General features: G+C 53.5%; 1 protein-coding gene across 7 annotated transcripts; it reads left to right on the top strand.

Moving 5' to 3' along the window:
* Positions 1 to 222: 222 nt before the first annotated feature.
* TAL1 (TAL bHLH transcription factor 1, erythroid differentiation factor) lies at positions 223 to 17,006 on the top strand. Of its 7 annotated transcripts, none has more exons than XM_042247637.2 (5): positions 312 to 851; positions 3,098 to 3,266; positions 6,773 to 7,210; positions 8,491 to 8,585; positions 13,444 to 17,006. In XM_042247637.2, the coding sequence occupies exons 3-5, from the start codon at positions 6,774 to 6,776 to the stop codon at positions 13,896 to 13,898; spliced, it is 987 nt and encodes a 328-aa protein (XP_042103571.1). In that variant the 5' UTR covers positions 312 to 851; positions 3,098 to 3,266; position 6,773; the 3' UTR covers positions 13,899 to 17,006. The 7 variants fall into 7 exon arrangements, with proteins under 7 accessions (XP_042103581.1, XP_042103571.1, XP_042103563.1 ...); XM_042247643.2 differs by lacking the exon at positions 312 to 851 and adding an exon at positions 4,494 to 4,651 and having other exon boundaries at positions 3,111 to 3,266; XM_042247647.2 differs by lacking the exon at positions 3,098 to 3,266 and having other exon boundaries at positions 223 to 367.
* The last annotated feature ends 196 nt before the right edge of the window (positions 17,007 to 17,202 follow it).

Genomic DNA, 17,202 nt, shown 5'->3' with positions numbered 1-17,202 from the left:
CAGCTCTCTCCGTGGCGCATTCCGGGGCCGGTCCCAAAGCCGTGCAACCAGTCCCCACTCCCCTCCGGTGAAATTGCCAAATTAAAATGAATCATTTGGCCCATAATGGCCGAGGCGCTTATCGGGGGCGAGCGGACCCGCGGCAGTGCCTTATCTCCGCGGCGCACACGGCCCCCGCGCGCCTCGGCCCATGCTAACGAGGCCTAGAACGTGAGCGGGATTAGAGCGCGGCGGTGGAGGAGCCGGGCGCGGCGCGGCGCGGCGCGGGCGGGCGGGGGAACGGGGACGGGGCCGGGGGGAGGGGAGGGCTCGGCACTAAGGACCAGGCCTCAAAATGGCCACACGCGTCCCCCAGTAGCGGCAAAACGTGAGCATTCTGGCCTTTTTCTAGGGGAAGGCAACCTGCAGCCTCTCATGGAATTCCCCATCAATTTCTTCCCTCTTTTTGCCCGCTCGCAAAAACAAGGTTTCGCTCCTTTTCCCTCGGTTTCTTTCGATGGGGGGGCATTTTCCAGGGACGCCCTTGCGCTCGCCGCCGCCGTCGCCGCCCCTCCCGTCTCGGAGACTCTCTTCCTTCCTTCCCTTTTTTCTTACGCAATATACAGAAATGCGCGAGGCGGTGGTTGGTTTTCGTTTCTTCTTGGTGGTTGTGGGCATGCAGTGGAATTGTTGAGAGTGCGTGTGTGAGCTATGGACAGTGTTGACTTCTGAGTGTGGTCTTCCAGGCGACAGGTTGTGTGTCCCAAGTGTGATGGTGCTTGTGCTGTTCGGTGTATAGATTCGGATTCTCCGAGGCCCTTCTGCGTTTTCATCGTTGTAGATACAGTTATGCTCGTTTGCCTTCTCGACATGTATGTTGGGTTGCTTGATCTCGATTGTGTTTGGATAGTCTCGTCGTTGTTTTGGACGTCCGTGATCCTGACTACCTTGGGTCGTGCGCCTAGGAGCGATTGCATTTGATCGGTTTCGTTGTGTCCTGCTGGACAATGTTTGGGCCTGACCGAGTCGGCTTGTGGGGCAGTGTTGCGCTGTGCTTACTTTGCTTCCCTTCTATGCGGCTGGTCCGCGAGTGGCCTTGTCCACCCCGGCTTGTGTGGCTGTGTGCTAGTGTCCTTTGGAAGTGCATTTGTAAATCGCTGGGGGTGGAGGGGAGGGCGAACGAGCGAGAGATGGATGCGCAAGTTGAGGAGGCGGCATGGGGGCGGGGTGAGGGATTTCACATTTTATTCCAATTTATGATGTATTCGGAAGCCAGTGTTGGCTTGGATGAGCAGCTGGATCAGCGGCTGCTCTGTCCGGAGGCCAGTCTGTGCCTCAGTGTTGGAGGGGTTTGTTAGTGAGTGGGAGCCTCTTCCAGGCTGGAAGCTGAGCAGCGTTCGCGGAGGCCCGCGCCTTCAAGCCGGTAGCCGCCAGCTTCGGTTCCCGCGGCACTCAGGCTTCGTCCATTTCTGGTCAGTTTCACGGGTACGGCCGCCGGGGTCTGCGGGAGAGGCCAGGAAAAGACAATGGGCGCATTCTCCAGGCCTCGCGCCTCGGGTGGGGACTTCGGGATCATCTCCAAGGAACATTTTTCCACCCCTTCCCCGGGTGAGCCACATTCCCGCTTGGGTCAGATACCCCGTCGCATCGATGACCAGGGCCGGGCTAGGTCAGTGCTGCCCTAGCTCCTAAAGAAAGGATTTTGTTTTGCCAGTGGTTGTGGTTGCTAATGTCATCATCACCATCACAGTCATCGTCATCACCATCATATTTTAATTAAAATAGTCATGTAGGAGCGACTAGTCCCTTTTAGCTTCTTTGGGGCGATAACAAAGCAGCGGGGGTTTCCTCCCACCAGCGCTCTCTTTTTTAAGTTGCTGGGTTTGTGACTAGGGGAGAAATGGAGAGAGGGAGGAGCACAGAGACTCCATCCTAAAGCAAAAATTAACCCCGACCTAAGACACCGGGCACAACTGGATTTCCCCTTGTTCTCACCCCTCCCCCCTTTTGAATTAGAAGAGGAGAAAGAAAATCTGCATTGGATTGAAACTGCAGGGAACAATTATTACTGTATTTTCACTAAAGCCAGGGCAAAAAAAGGTGGCATTAGCTATTAATCCAAGACTTCGATGTGTGGCCATAAACTGTACGATTTCAGCAAAACAAATTAAACAAAACCTTCCACAGGGAGAGGAAAAAAAAGAAAAAAGGCAAACTAAATTTCCCTGCCACTACACCCTGGGAAGCAATATTTGATTTATTTTTACCCTCCCTCCTTTCCTTGTTTACTGCTGCAAAGAATTAATAGAATTCTCTTGTACTCTGCTGACTTGAATACGGAAGAATCGAAAATTTTGTGTAGGGATGGTTGGAGGGAGAGGCAGGACCTTCCTTCTCTCTCTTTTTTAATTTCTTTCCTTATTTTCCCCTTCCTCATCCTTTTTTGTTTGTTTCCCATAATCGGTAGGAAGAAAAAAAAGGGACCTGGATACATCAGATTCTCTGCCCCCTTCCCCCTATTCTCTCTGATTTCTGCGGTTCAGACTGTGTTGTATCCCTTCGGGAAAGTAGTCTTTGGAATTGGGTTCTGGTTTCGGTTTAGGTTGGAGGTGGGGCGGTGAGAGTCAGAGAGAGAATGGGGCTTCTCAGAGGTTTTGTCCCACCGACCACGGTCTAAAGACTGGATCCCCCTTTTGGTACACACATCCCCCTACCCACCCAAGCCAGGCTGCGGACGACTCCGGTGCTGTGGCCGCAGCTCTGACTCGCCTGACTTCGGTTCCAGAGCCAACCGCTGTTAGAAAACAAACGAGCCACACTGAACCCTCCGGGTTGGAGGGTCCGATAATGTTCAGGGCAGTCTGCCGCGAGCTGTTGTTGTTGGACTATGTAGTTATTCCTGATTGGTCAGGTGCCGGGTTCTTTTTTCTGGGGGTGTGGGGGAGGCTTCAAACACCTGCAGGTCGGGGGTGGAAAGCTGCTGGCGATCCCCAGGGTTGGTTGAGGAGGACATGAGGTAATTCCCAGCCATTGACCCCCATTTCTCTCTCTCCCTCCCTCTTGCCCTCCCTTTCTCTCCACCCCCATCTTTCCTGGAAACTCGCTTTGGGCGCGGCAGACCGCCCAGGACCACACCGCGGCCTAACTGGCCTAACTGCCGGGCTCTCGGTGAGAGACGGGGAGAGCAAAGACCCCCGTCCACAACCTGGACCTCGACTCCCACCTCTCTCTGGCCGGAGGAGTGGAGATCCTATTCAGAGGGGCCTGTCTCTCTAAATATGCCCCAGGTGAGTTTTTGGGGGGATGACAGGGCTGATGGAAACAGTCACCAGGAAGGCCTTGGGATCTGGCCTGAGGTGGGGAAAGCTGGGGACAGAGGACAGTCCAGTTTCAGATTGGGGAGGGGGAGAGGAGGATGAACCCAGAGCTGGGAATCCTGAGATCTGACTCTGCCACTGACTGCGGCCTCTGCTACTGTGGCTTCCAGCAGGGCCCTTTCCCGCATAAGAACAGTTAGTTGGACTGTATTCCCCCTAATGCTCCATGGTTCCGTAAATGTTTCACAAGGCTCATAACTTTGGGACGGCTGTATTCGGATAGGTCAGGTTGTGTGCAGTGGGGAGGGGAGGGCCCCGGCAGGAAGAAGGCCGCAGCCATCCTGGCTAACGCAGTCCTAACTTGGGTGGGCCCAGTCGGGGGCCTCAGGCCTAGGGTGGGGCTGCGTTCGAACACCCCTCCACACCAGTAGCAGCGGGAAAGTGGTTCTGTTCTGGGGTGATTGTGGTTTGTGTGCAGGCTTGGGGCTCCCCTAGGGGGTCATGCCGGGGTGGGGGTGTGTGTGGATGCAGTATGAGGGACCGACTGGAGGCCAAGTCTAAGGCAGTGGCTCTAGCCCAGGGCATGGCGGAGGCTGCTTTTACACAAAAAATTTTCCCTGCTGGGGATGGGGAACTGCCAGAAACCAGGTGTCTGCCCCTAGAGCTCTCAGGTTCTCCGGTCTCCTTCAGACACATATGGAAATGATCCGGCTGCCTGCCTGGCAACAGGAGATGAGCCGAGGTAGGGGGCTTGGAGCTGGGATTTGGTCGCACAAAGAGGAGTTGTAATGGTCGAATAGTCCAGCGCTGTTCAGTTCAAAATCTGCAATCTTCTCACTCCCCTTCTTCATTTTCCCTAATAAAAACAAGTAAAAATCACTAGGCTTTCGTTTCGATAATCTTAACCAAAGCCAAGTGATCGGGTTTAATCACCGATCACCGAAAGTGAATTCTGCAGTGACTTCCTCAAGAGTCGGGATCCCTGGCCTTGGGTGATCCTGGTTGCAGAGAGCAAGCAGGGTTTTCCTGAGGTCCCAGGAGGGGCGGGGAGAGGTTGGCCACAAAGCCCAGGGGACCAATTATAGGTTTCTCAGGGGGAGTCTGAGAGATACAGATATTTATAGGCATCTGGAGAGAGCATTCGGGCCAGAGTCAACTCATCTAAAATACTTACTCCCACCACCCCCACCCCCTGAGATCTGATCCTACACAGAGCCTCAGAATGAATCAGAAGGTATAAGCAGGAGAGCTTGGGCTCATTTTGGCGATTGCATAGTGAACTGCTCGTCATTCATTTAGAAGCTGAGACTGAAGCACGTGTCACTGGGTGCACAACGGTGCGTGGGGATAGTAAGGTAGGGAGCCAGCCTCTTGGGGCTTGTATGTTTTGCCAGAGGACTGTATATTTCCAATGCATTTCACTGTTGAGGGGAGCCAGGAAGTCTCTAGTGGTATACTTCTGGTGCATTTCTAGTGACTGAAGTGTCTTGGCAGTCCCATTCTGTGGATATAGACCTATTGTTTCCACCATAATCATAAACTCGCTTCCAATGAAGTGTTGCGGACCTACTGCCTTTGCAGCCAGGGTATACCAAGTCTAAGGGAATTTTGTCGTTTTGGGGTCCAGCCCATGGGGCTGGCAGACTTAGGGCAGGAGCATAATTGGAATGGTGATTATTCATCAGCTGTGTCTGGTGGCAACTAAGCTGAGTGACATCTGGAGGTTTCAGAAGGTCCCATCTTTCTTCTGGGGTGGGAGGATGGCTCCCAGGCCAACTAGTCCAGAGCGGTGCAGGGGCAGAATGGCTGCCAGGAATGAATTCTCTGCTTGGGGCTGAGTTGGATTTTTGTGTATTTTTTTTCTGTTATAAAATACCCCACTTATATAATTCCGATAGCAGAAACTTTATTTTGAACGTCTTATAAAGCCTGTCGAGTTGGTTATGTTTTTGTTGTTTTATTAAAAGTGACAAATATTTTCACACTCTGGACCCGGAGTCTCATAGTTTTTCTGTTTTCGGTTTGTGTGTGTGTGTAGGGGTGGTGGCGGTTGTTGCATGTTATGGAAGAACTGGGAGAGAGTGGAAATGCAATCACTCTGCCTGCAGTCACCCTGGAGTGTGGTTGAGGAGGAGAGCAATGTCCTTGGTTGGAGATGGGGGGATATATGGGAGGGACATATATGGGGGATATATGAGATATATGAATATATGTGTACCGAAGATAAGCAGATAAGCGACTTAGCATGCATGCATGCACTGGAGGATTGCAAAGAGACTGGAGTTCTAGTCCCACTCTTTGTGACCTTGGGCAAGGCAGTCCCCTTTCGGGCCCAGTCTCTCTGCCTATAATAATGTTTACTTAAGCATTTGCATAGTGCTTTTAAATGCATATATGAGGTATTCCTCTTGTTCCCCAGAAGACAACACTGAAGTGGGAAAGGGAGATGGGTGAGTGCTGGAGGAGTTCCCCAGCCATCATTACACCCCTTCCTCACATTCGTGGATGGGCGCCCAGAGCCCAGTGGCCTTAAGAACACTACTCTTCCAATGTCCGGGCTCCACACCGCCTCAGCCAGGCCTCCCTTCTAGACCCCCACCTCACTGCTGAGTCCAGCTGAGCAAAAGGAAGTACAGTGTGCAGGGAGGTAGGGCCTGGATCATCTTCTTCCCTCCCTGATGACCCATCTCCAGTCCTGGTGGGAGTAAAGGGTCACTGGACATTCCAGCGGCTCCACAGAACACAGGTGGATTTGCTGGGTGTAGACCGACACCCCCGCGGGGGTGGTGGTGAATGTGTGTTGAAAGGGAGAGCTGAGTTCCTTTGGATAATTCTCTGCCAGCTCTGATCACTCCCGCACCCCCACCCCCACCAGATTTCCAGGTGTACGTATGTGGGTATGTGGCGGCAGGCTGGGGGCACGTTGAAAGAAGAGGGTGTTTGCAAAAAGCACCCCACCTCCGCGCGACAGGTTCCCCGCCAAAACCAAAAGAGGGGCGGGAAGAGCACAGTCGGTCGGGGATTTGCTCCCTCCTCTTCCCGTGCGGCCCCGAGAAGGGGCACGGGTGGTATTTCTTTCTCGCCTCTTTTTGCATTTCCTTCCTCCTCCCTCCCCTACCCCCCAACTCTGTTTTTCTTGCGCTGGCTGGATTTGTATTCCTTTTCTTCCAATGTCTCTGGTGCTTATCCACCTCTGTCCCTTCGGCCCTCAGTCTCTGTCTCCCAGGCATCCCCTTCTCTTCTCCCAAACCGGAGACCCCCCTTTCTCTCCGGCCCCAGCACCCCGGGCTCGTGTGTGTCCACGTGGCGTTAAGTTGGTCCGCGTCTTCTCACGTCTTCGTGCGTGAGTTTCCCTCCGCTCTTCACCCCCTCCCTCAGCAGCCGCCCCCCGCGCCGCCCCATCCCGCCCCCCAGCGTGGGTGGGCCGGGGGCCGTGGTCTGAGCGGGCGTCCGCTTGTCTGTCTGTCTACCCGCAGGATGACGGAGCAGCCGCCGAGCGAGGCGGCACACAGTGACCCCCCGCTAGAGGGACGGGACGCGGCCGAGGCCCGCATGGCCCCCCCGCACCTGGTCCTGCTGAACGGCGTCGCCAAGGAGACGAGCCGCGCGGCCCCGGCGGAGCCCCCGGTCATCGAGCTGGGCACGCGCGCCGGCGGCCCGGGGGGTGGCCCCGCCGGTGGGGGCGGCGCCGCGCGGGACTTAAAGGGCCGCGAGTCTGCGGCGGCCGAAGCGCGCCATCGGGTGCCCACCACAGAGCTGTGCAGACCACCCGGGCCCGCGCCCGCCTCAGCCCCCGCGGAACTGCCCGGCGACGGCCGCATGGTGCAGCTGAGCCCGCCCGCGCTGGCGGCCCCCGCCGCCCCCGGCCGCGCGCTGCTCTACAGCCTCAGCCAGCCGTTGGCCTCTCTCGGCAGGTCAGGGCGGGCGGGAGGGGCGGGTGGGCAGGCGGCGCGGGCCCTGGGACTCCCCTTCCGCACGTGGGGAGTCAGCCATCCCCTCCCGGCCAGGCCGAGTGGCTGAGCTCGCGGAGAGAGGGGGAGAGGGGATTTACACCCGGAGACGGAAAACCCTAGGCTGAAGACCGCGTGCAAGGAGCCCTCTGCAAATGTGTTTGTGTATGTGTGTGCGTGGGTGTGGACGCAGGGGCCAGTGTGCGGATGGCTTGTGTCTTCCGCGTGCAGGGAGCGCAGAAGCTGAGGCGGGGGAGTGCAGGCATGCGGCTGGGTGTGAGCAGAAGTGCGGGGTGCTGCGTGGTGGGAGTGGTGGTGGTGGCGGGGTGGACTGGAGGAGTCTTGTGAGTGTGAGTACCAGGCAAGAGTGTGTCTCAGTGCGCTCCGGTGTGAAATTATTCTGGATTCTGCAACCCTCAGTGGACAGGGGAGAGACGTGCATCTGAGAGTGATTGGAGAGGGCTCCTCGGGAATCTCCCCTCCACCTGGGGAATGGATCCCTCCCTCCTCTCCTGAGCCCCTCCTCTCCTAGCTGCTATCTCTGGCCTGGACTAGTGCTTCCTTTGGTGTGAAGGTGTCAGTTTCCCTGGTGGGACCACTGAGGTGGTGGAGAGCGGGAGGCAGGGTTGGGGTGGAGACGGGAAGATGAGGCAGGGAGAGACAGTGTGGGGCAGTGGGGAGCCTGCCGGCTGGCTGCCGGAGAAAGAAGCTAGGGAGAGTCCAGTAGAGTGGGTGATGGGGGAGCATGTCAGCAGGACTGAGTCAGGGTTTCCTGTCTGTTGTCTGTCCGTGGGTCCCATGGGGCTGGGGTGAAGGTGAGGGGAGGCTGAGGGTAGGGAACAAGGTGCAGTTATGAGACGCAGGAATTGCACACTCCAGCTGTGAAGGCTGTCTATCTGTGTGAGCACCTGTTTGGGCGCAGAAGTGTCTATGGATTGTGCGCTTGTATGGGGGAGGGGAGTATGTGTGTTCATTTTCGTGTTTGCTCCCTGTGTTCGCCATTGAGTATGTGTGTATGTGTGTGTGTGTGTATGTGTAGGGTGTGCAGGTATGTGGCCCCCCTCCCCTTGCTTGTCTAACCATAGAGAAAGGCTGGGTGAGGGGTGTGTGTGTGTTTTATGTTCCTTTTAGCCCCAATTCTGGTGCGAAGGGACCAGGGCTGCCCTTGTTTTTTCAGGGGTTGGGGGCTCAAGAACAGGTGGGGAGGGTCTGTGATCTTGTGGTCTGCCTGCTCCCTCTTACAGTGGCTTCTTTGGGGAGCCAGATGCCTTCCCTATGTTCGCCACCAACAACCGAGTGAAGAGGAGACCCTCCCCTTATGAGATGGAGATTACTGACGGTGAGTTTACTCCCACCCCCAACTTGTACACTGAGTCCCTCAAGCTGCTAGAGCCCCTGAAGCCGGGACCATCAGGGACAACTCCCTAGGTGTCTCACAGGGATGAGTGAGCTGTCTTGGAGCCCCTAACTGTCAAAGTCCTTGCCCTGTTGGCCTGGGACTAGGAGAGGTGATGGGTGGAGCTGGGGGTTGCCACCCAGTCCTGGGAAGAGAGGGCATGGGAGTGAGGGACACACTGTGGTGCTTAGCTCAAACCTCCACTGTTAGTTGTCTCCACTCTAGCTCCATTTCTCCACTCGGCAAGGACCCCTCAGTTCAGTTCAGTTCAGTCGCTCAGTCGTGTCCCCGACTCTTCCTCCCTGTCCATCACCAACTCCCGGAGTTCACTCAGACTCACATCCATCGAGTCGGTGATGCCATCCAGCCATCTCATCTTCTGTCATCCCCTTCTCCTCCTTCCCCCAATCCCTCCCAGCATCAGTCTTTTCCAGTGAGTCAACTCTTCGCATGAGGTGGCCAAAGTACTGGAGTTTCAGCTTTAGCATCATTCCTTCCAGAGAAATCCCAGGGCTGATCTCCTTTAGAATGGACTGGTTGGATCTCCTTGCAGTCCAAGGGACTCTCAAGAGTCTTCTCCAACACCAAGGATCCCTGGGGAGGGCAGAAACACATGGTGCCCCTGACTCTAAGCACCGACCTCCGGGGATTATCTGCACCTTCTCCAAAGTCCTCTTGGAAGAAGAGTCTGGAGTCTCCTCCTTGCCTGGAATTGTACCTTTAAAGGTCTTGTCCCAGGTCCATGCAAAGTGGGCCCCTCTTGTCCCTGTTCCCTTCCTGACACCATAGATTCTACCCTACTCCCTCCCTTCCCCCATCCCAGGGGTTTCAGCACTTTTAATGTGAACTACCTGAGTAGTTTTTGGCCCCAAACTTTCAGGAAGCAGCTGGAGGAGGGGGACATTTGAAGGACCCCCGTCCCTCTTCCCAGGGTTGACCAGATGTAGTAGAGGGGGCCCAGCACCAGGGGGCAGGAGAGCAGGCTCTTCAAAGCCGAAGGACTTTCTGGAGTTCCAGTGCACTCTGGATGCCCAGGGTTTACCAAGCACCTATTCTGTGCCCAGAGAGAATGAGACAGAAGACATGGAGCAAGGCATAGACTCAGGCAAGAGGAAGCTGTGGAGAGGTTGGTAGTTCTCTGAGAAAGACCTGAGAGGAATAGACAGAGATGGAGGTGAAGGGAAGGATGAGGGTGCAAGATATATCCGCAGGATTTTGAAATCAGAGACTTAACCAAAAGGAGTCCATAAAAGTGGAGCTGTTACTAACATAAGGTCTAAAGTCAGGACTTGATGTGGATTCCTGTTGCTGAACTTTTCTGGGCCTTGGTTTTCTCATTTGTAAACTAGGGAGGATAAGAGCTTCCTCACAGGTTGTTGAACCAGTAGGGTAAAGTGCTTTTAGGACCTGGCTTGGGATGGGTGCTGCCTCTGGAGTCCGTGTAGCTCTAGCTGTGACAGCCGTAATGCTCCTCTCCCCACCTCGTCATGAGCCACGGGGCAGGGACCAATCCTTCTGACGGCGCAGCTGAGGGACTCCCCTCTGTCTGGCCTGGAGGCCAGGGTAGGAGTGCCCAGCAGGAGTGTTGTGTTTTTCCCAGCCTGGGTCTGACCTTTGGTGAAGAATCAGCTTCCCAGGTGGTGCTTTTGGTAAAGAACCCACCTGCCATTGCAGGAGACATAGGAGATGTGCATTCGATCCCTGGGTCAGGAAGTTCCCCTGGAGAAGGAAATGGCAACGCACTTCCCATATTCTTGCCTGGAGAATCCCATGGATAGTGGAGCCTGGCAGGCTGTAGTCCATGGAGTCACAAAAGAGTGACTAACACTTTCAGCTGGGTGGGGGCCTGCTGGGGTTTGGAAAGACAGCTTCTAAGACACTGCAGGCAGAGATGAATGATTGGGCACATGGTGTGTGTGCATGTGTGTGTGTGTGTGTGTGTGTGTGTGTGATTGTAGGAGAGAGAAGATCAAGCAGAAAGTGTTGGCACTGATGAGTTCGTTTGCAGGGGCAAGGGCTGCCTCTGTTTTGGCTGCAGTCTCCCTAGCTGTGAAATGAGTAATGGGTCTTAGGTGACCCATTCTCTCTACCTAACTTTCCATGTTCTGAGGTCTGGTTCCAGGGTCATCAGAGGAAGGCAAACAACTATCCCAGGACTGGCATTTCCTTCAGGGCACAAAGCATCCTGAGGACTGCCAGGAGCTAGCTAGCTCTGTGCCTCAGTGTTTGGGAGGGAAGTAGCTGCCTCAGCCCCGGGACCTGGGAGCTAGTGGGGCCATCCTTTGCCATTCTTGGATTTGGGAATCCCTGGTCAGGCTGGGACATTTAGTGCAGTACTTTGTATACCATAGGTGCTCAATACATGCACACTGGTGTCTGCACCTGCTCTGCAAGTCTTAGTGCATGAGCGCTAGTGAATACTGGTCCAGTGTGTATTCAGTGCACTCTAGACATGGGAGATGGAGGCAGCCCTCAGACACCTGCCCAGAGCCTCAGGCCAAGCCTGGGCATGGCTGTCTCTCCACTCCTATCCTGGGCGGGGGAGAGAGCCCCCAGTGAAGTCATTTTCCCACTGCTCTCTCCTCCATTCCCCACCTGTCAGCATGATCAGTTAGTTAGCAAATATTTAGTAAGCTCTTATTCCGTGCTTTTCTGCACCCTTAGAATAAAATCCCTGCAGGGCCCTGTGGAATCTGGACCTAGACTACTCTGATCTCACCCACACTAATCTAGCCAGGCTAGCTTCCACTGTTTTTCAACTCAGGGCCTTTGCACATGCCCTTCCAGCTTCCCTTCCTATGTCTGGCTGGCTCTTCTTTAAGTTCTTCCATCATAGGGTGGCTCAGACGCTAAAGAATATGCCTGCAATGCAGGAGACCTGGTTTCCCTCCCTGGGTCGGGAAGATCCCCTGGAGAAGGAAATGACAACCCACTCCAGAATTCTTGCCTGGAGAATTCCTCCTCCATGGACAGAGGAGCCTGGTGGGCTACAGTCCATGAGACCACGAAGAGTCAGACACGACTGAACAACTTTCTCTTGACTTATAGACATCACTTCTTCTGAAAGGCTGTCCCCAGCCACCTCAGCTAAAACATGCAGCTCCTTTCCATCTTTTCATTTACATTCAGCTTCCTGTCTGTTTGTTATTTGTTTGCTGCTTGTTTATTATCTGTCATCCTCATTAACATGTGAGCTCCATGAGGGGAGGGACTCTGTCCTCTTCATCTTTATTTCTTAATGCCTAGCACAGTGCCTTAGTTCAGTTCAGTTGCTCAGTCATGTCCGACTCTTTGTGACCCCATGGACTGCAGAACGCCAGGCCTCCGTGTCCATCACTAACTCCCAGAGTTTACCCAAACTCATGTCCATTGAGCCGGTGATGCCATCCAACCATCTCATCCTCTGTCGTCCCCTTCTCCTCCTGCCCTCAATCTTTCCCAGCATCAGGGTCTTTTCCAATGAGTCAGTTCTTTACATCAGATGGCCAAAGTATTGGAGTTTCAGCATCAGCCCCAGCCCTTCCAATATATTCAGGACTTATTTCCTTTAGGATTGACTGGTTTGATCTCCTTGCTGTCCAAGGGACTCTCAAGAGTCTTTACCAACACCACAGTTCAAAATCATCAATTCTTTGGCACTCAGCTTTCTTTGTGGTCCAACTCTCACTTCCATACATGACTACTGGAGAAACCATAGCTTTGACTAGATGGACCTTTGTTGGCAATGTAATATCTCTGCTTTTTAATTGGTTGTCTAGGTCAGTCATAGCTTTTCTTCCAAGGAGCAAGTGTCTTTTAATTTCATGGCTGCAATCACCATCTGCAGTGATTTTGGAGCCCAAAATAATAAAGTCTGTCACTGTTTCCATTATTTCCCCATGTATTTGCCATGAAGTGATGGAACCAGATGCCATGATCTTAGTTTTCTGAATATTGAGTTTTGACGCATAGTGCCTGATTGTCAGTAAATAACTGATGAATGGATAAAAGTAACATTTAGTGAAGGTTTAACCGGAGGCAAGTATCGTCTTAAGTATTTTGCCTGTGTTAGTTGTTAGATACACATGACAGTCTTATAACTTGGTTCTCTGGTACTGTCTCCATTTTGCAGGTGATGAAGTTAAAGCACAGAGAGTTTAGGTAATTTGCCCAGAGTTATGGTCTAGGGAGTAATAGTTAGAAATTGAACCTAGAAAGTCTGGCTCCAGAGTTTATCTGACTAGTGCTATGTGGCCTTTTGGCACAAGTGAATGAATGAATGAGTTATAAAAGGTTCCTGTCCTAAAATGTCTCACAGCTCACAGAGGAAAGAAGTGAAGTGACGTCACCCAGTCGTATCGAACTGTTTGCGACCCCATGGACTGTAGCCTACAGGCTCCTCCGTCCATGGGATTTTCCAGGCAAGAATACTGGAGTGGGTTGCCATTTCCTTCTCCGGGAGATCTTCCCAACCCAGGGATTGAACCTGGGTCTCCCGCATTCTAGGCAGATGCTTTACCACCTGAGCCCCCAGGAGAGTCAAGCTTGGAAGCATACAGTCATGATCAAGGGTGATGGAGATTTGGGATTATAGGGCCACGGTGGTTGGTTGGACACTTGTCTGAGGGGTTAGGGAAAATTCCCAGAGAGGGAGAAGACAGCTGAGGGTTTTGAAGGATGAGTAAGAGTTTTCTGAGCAAAAGGAAAGAAGGCATTCTGGGTTTACCAAGCTTTCCGATGGATGGTTTCTCTTCCTCCCCACAGAAGAATATGCCCTGGGGAATCTCCAACCCACTCTCCTAACCTGTCCTCCTGCCCCCAGGTCCCCACACCAAAGTTGTGCGGCGCATCTTCACCAACAGCCGGGAGCGATGGCGGCAGCAGAATGTGAACGGGGCCTTCGCTGAGCTCCGCAAGCTAATCCCCACACATCCACCAGATAAGAAGCTCAGCAAGAATGAGATCCTCCGCCTGGCCATGAAGTACATCAACTTCCTGGCCAAGCTGCTCAATGACCAGGAGGAGGAAGGCACCCAGCGGGCCAAGCCTGGCAAGGACCCTGTAGTGGGGGCTGGCGGAGGGGGTGGGGGAGGAGGGGGCAGCGCGCCTCCCGAGGATCTCCTGCAGGATGTGCTCTCCCCGAACTCCAGCTGTGGCAGCTCCCTGGACGGGGCAGCCAGCCCGGACAGCTACACAGAAGAGCCAGCACCGAAGCACACAGCCCGCAGCCTCCATCCTGCCATGCTCCCCGCCGCGGATGGAGCCGGCCCTCGGTGATGGGTCTGGGGCCACGCGGGACCAGCCAGGCGGGTGCCCTCAGGCTGCTGGGACCATGGGCTTTAGGGCAGGTGGGGTGAGTTTTGGGCAGCTCTGAAGTAGGACATGGACTTGATGAGCTTTCCTTGATGTCTGAACTTTGGGGAGTCCCAGCTGCCTCTGGGGCTGGTTTTCCTGTTTCCTGCCTCAGTAGGAGACCAGTAAAATGGAGCAAAGTGGTAGGTACTTTTTATGAAGACGGCACAGTCTTCCCCTTTTTCCAAATCCCTAAGACTTTTTAAGTAAGAGGCTCAAGGGGCATTGCTTTTGGCCTGGAGCACGGGAGCCCTGTCTTCGCTGAGACCTGGGCTTGTCAGCTCTCTCCAAGGCGTCTGGCAGCCTCTGCCTTGCCTTTAGCCCCTCCCAAGCTGGCTGGGGTGGCTTTTGTGGCCACACTGTCCGAATATATAGGTACCCAATAGCTCCCCATTTCTTGAGCCTCATCTTCACCCAGGCCCATGTTGGTCCATCCAGCTTGCCAGCTGCTGCAGAGAGTCACAAGCCCTGAGGTGCCTTCTTCAGGGCCTGGCTGAAGAAGATGGCCAGTAGACAGCCTGCTCTCACCTAGCTGGGCCAGAAGGTCAGAAAACCCAGTAGCCCTTCTTGCCCTGGGGATCTAAGCTCTGCTTTCTTCCCACTGAGATTTGCCTTCCTCATGCTTGTGTCTATGGGGACCGAGACTGAGGCTGTGAGTGTGCCCCATAGGTTTCGTTTGAAGGCAGACAAAGGAGAAATGATAGTGAAATTGAGCAAAAGCTGTCTGGGGCACATGGGCTTCAAATCGTGGTGGTGTCTCAGAGCTACCTGCCTGTATTCCCAGGGACACGTTGCCGTTTGTGGGGGGCATGGATGTCCGTGTGCTGATGGGCTCTGTGCTGGTCTTAAGAGGAGATGTGCAGCCCTGTCTGGTGGTCTGGCTGTGCAGAGGGGCCTCCCTGTTGCAGGATGGTTGACGGTCTGGGCTGTGTTCTGAAACCGAATCGACAAATTCCGTCCTATGAATTCTTGGTATTTGGGATTTTGCTTGACTTCAGTTATTTTGGGACCTCAGGGTCTTGATATGACCAAGGATCCAGCCCCACCTCTAGGCCCTGGGGAGCCCAGTGAGAGACCAGTTGAGACCCATGCACATTCAGTTTCACTTAGCAGGACCTTCAACATCCCTAAGTCTGCAAATTTCAGGCATCACAAGTGTGTACGGGAGGCTGGCGTAACGCATGAGGAGTGCTCCCCGCTAAAAGTTGTACATGACATTTTTGTAAATCAGATCCTTTCATCTTTTAAAGAAATTCTACTGCAAGTCCCTTGGTAATGTGGAGAATCCTTTTGTAGAGTGGACCTCTGCCCCCTCATTGATCTCCTGTGTCAATCCAGATGGTGGGACATGATTTTCTTCAGGTGAGGCCTGCCTGTGACCCACATCCCAGGCCCCTGGAGCAAGCTGCACACGAGTCCCATACACCTGTCATTGCATCCTCAAGTCATCCCGGCCAGCTCTGATGCTCCGGCTTTGCCCTGTCCATAGCGATGTGGAAGAACCATCGCTGCAGCTGTCGGGAAAGGTCCTCACGCCTTGTGGGCTCCAGCTTGGTGGTTTGCCCTCACTGTGGCAGAGCCTCAGGGACAGTCACGTGCACACGGAGATGATCCCTGCATTCCCCACTCTTCCTTTTAAGTTGTGAGGTCCAGTTCGTGGGAATGGAAGCCGCATGGTTAACCCTTGTAGCACTCTCTCTCTCCCATTTCAGCACCTCCCCACCCATTATATTTTGACAAACATTTGGATGGGTTCTTTTCCAATACTTGGAAGCTCCTGTAGGAATCCCATCTGTCCAAAGATGGAACACCTCTTCTAGGTCTTAAGGCTGTGTCTGCTTCCAGTCGATTAATTTGACCTGGGAGTGAAAAGTGGCCACAGTGAGCATGGTGGATGGGTTTTAGGAGATGGATTATACATTCTAGCAGGAGCTTGAGCTTCTGGTCCCCTCTTCTCTCAGACTTGCAGTGTGACTTGGTAAAGTTTTCTCTCTGGATGTCTTTCTCATAAATGCCCTGGTTTGGCCTGTCTCCTGTCGCTGTGGTATGGACTGATTGGAATCATGGAAGTAGAAGCATTTTGAGACCATAAGGAACTCTGTTCCCGTCAGTATCATTCCTGCAGTGGGATTTCTCACCCGGAGTCCAGGACCTAGACAGTGGGCCAGACTGCCTCTCTGTGCAGTATTTGGGTAATTTAGCTCCTAAACCACTTTAGCCCACTTCAGAATTTTCTAGATTATTCTCATCTTTCCAGATTGACCTCATTTCAGTCTCATCCCAAAGCAAGGCATAGAAGGGAGTCTAGCAGAGAAATATGGGATTGTGGGCAGAATGTGTAAAATGTAGTACAAGACAGGCCTAGGGAGGGGTGGGCAAAGCTTTGTGACTTTGTTAAGAACCAGAGAAGATCCATCATTCTCACTTTCATTTCCAGCATCTCTCCCCACCATACTCTTCTTCCTCTGCCTCCTCTTCACCCATGAATATTCCCCATCCAAGAATAATATTTGTCAAAGAGGGGAAAATGGTAAAAAAACATGAGGAGGATGAAGATGATTTTAAATGACCGGAGGGAATCATGTCTTTTAAGAAACATTCATATTTTATTTGTAGTGGCAAATGACAAGATGGTACAACCTTTATCCTTTTCTGAAAGCAAAACAAAGGGCACAGCATCTGTAGTCAGCCCACGACTGTCTCGGCCTTTGGGGGTGGTCTCGTCGTACTTGTGGTTTCAATGGTACGTGGCCCCCACCGAAGGCTTGCCCCCGGCCCATGTACATAGCGCATCGTTCCTGTGGGTGGGCCCAGCACTTTCCGTCAATGTTGTACTGTACGTGATGCGTTGCGTTGGTCTCTGCATTTTTCTGCAGAAGAGGAGTAACCGCTCCAGGTACCTTGACCTTTGTACAGCCCAGAGGCCAACACTGTGGGCGTGTGACTCTTAGCGACAAAACCCATGTGGTGATGATGTGTGTATATATATAAGGATATATTGGGAAGATTTCTAAATAAAAGTTTTACAGAGGGGTCTGGACTCCATGCTTGCATGCTGCATCCCCAGGATGAGAGTTGAGACGTTAAAGGGAAGCCATGGCGCGAACCTGTCTCGCTTGAAATGAAGGTTCCAGGACTCAGCTGTCCTCCCAGGGTGTGATCCCACCTTCTATGCTGGGGCTCCCAATTAGGGTTCCTGATCTTTTCCCTCTGCTCAGCCCCACGGAGG

This window comes from Ovis aries, chromosome 1, assembly GCF_016772045.2.
Source record: "Ovis aries strain OAR_USU_Benz2616 breed Rambouillet chromosome 1, ARS-UI_Ramb_v3.0, whole genome shotgun sequence".
In the NCBI taxonomy this organism is placed as follows: domain Eukaryota; kingdom Metazoa; phylum Chordata; class Mammalia; order Artiodactyla; family Bovidae; genus Ovis; species Ovis aries.
The sequence above is the reverse complement of the archived record's forward strand: the minus strand, read 5'-3'. Positions and strand labels throughout refer to the sequence as shown.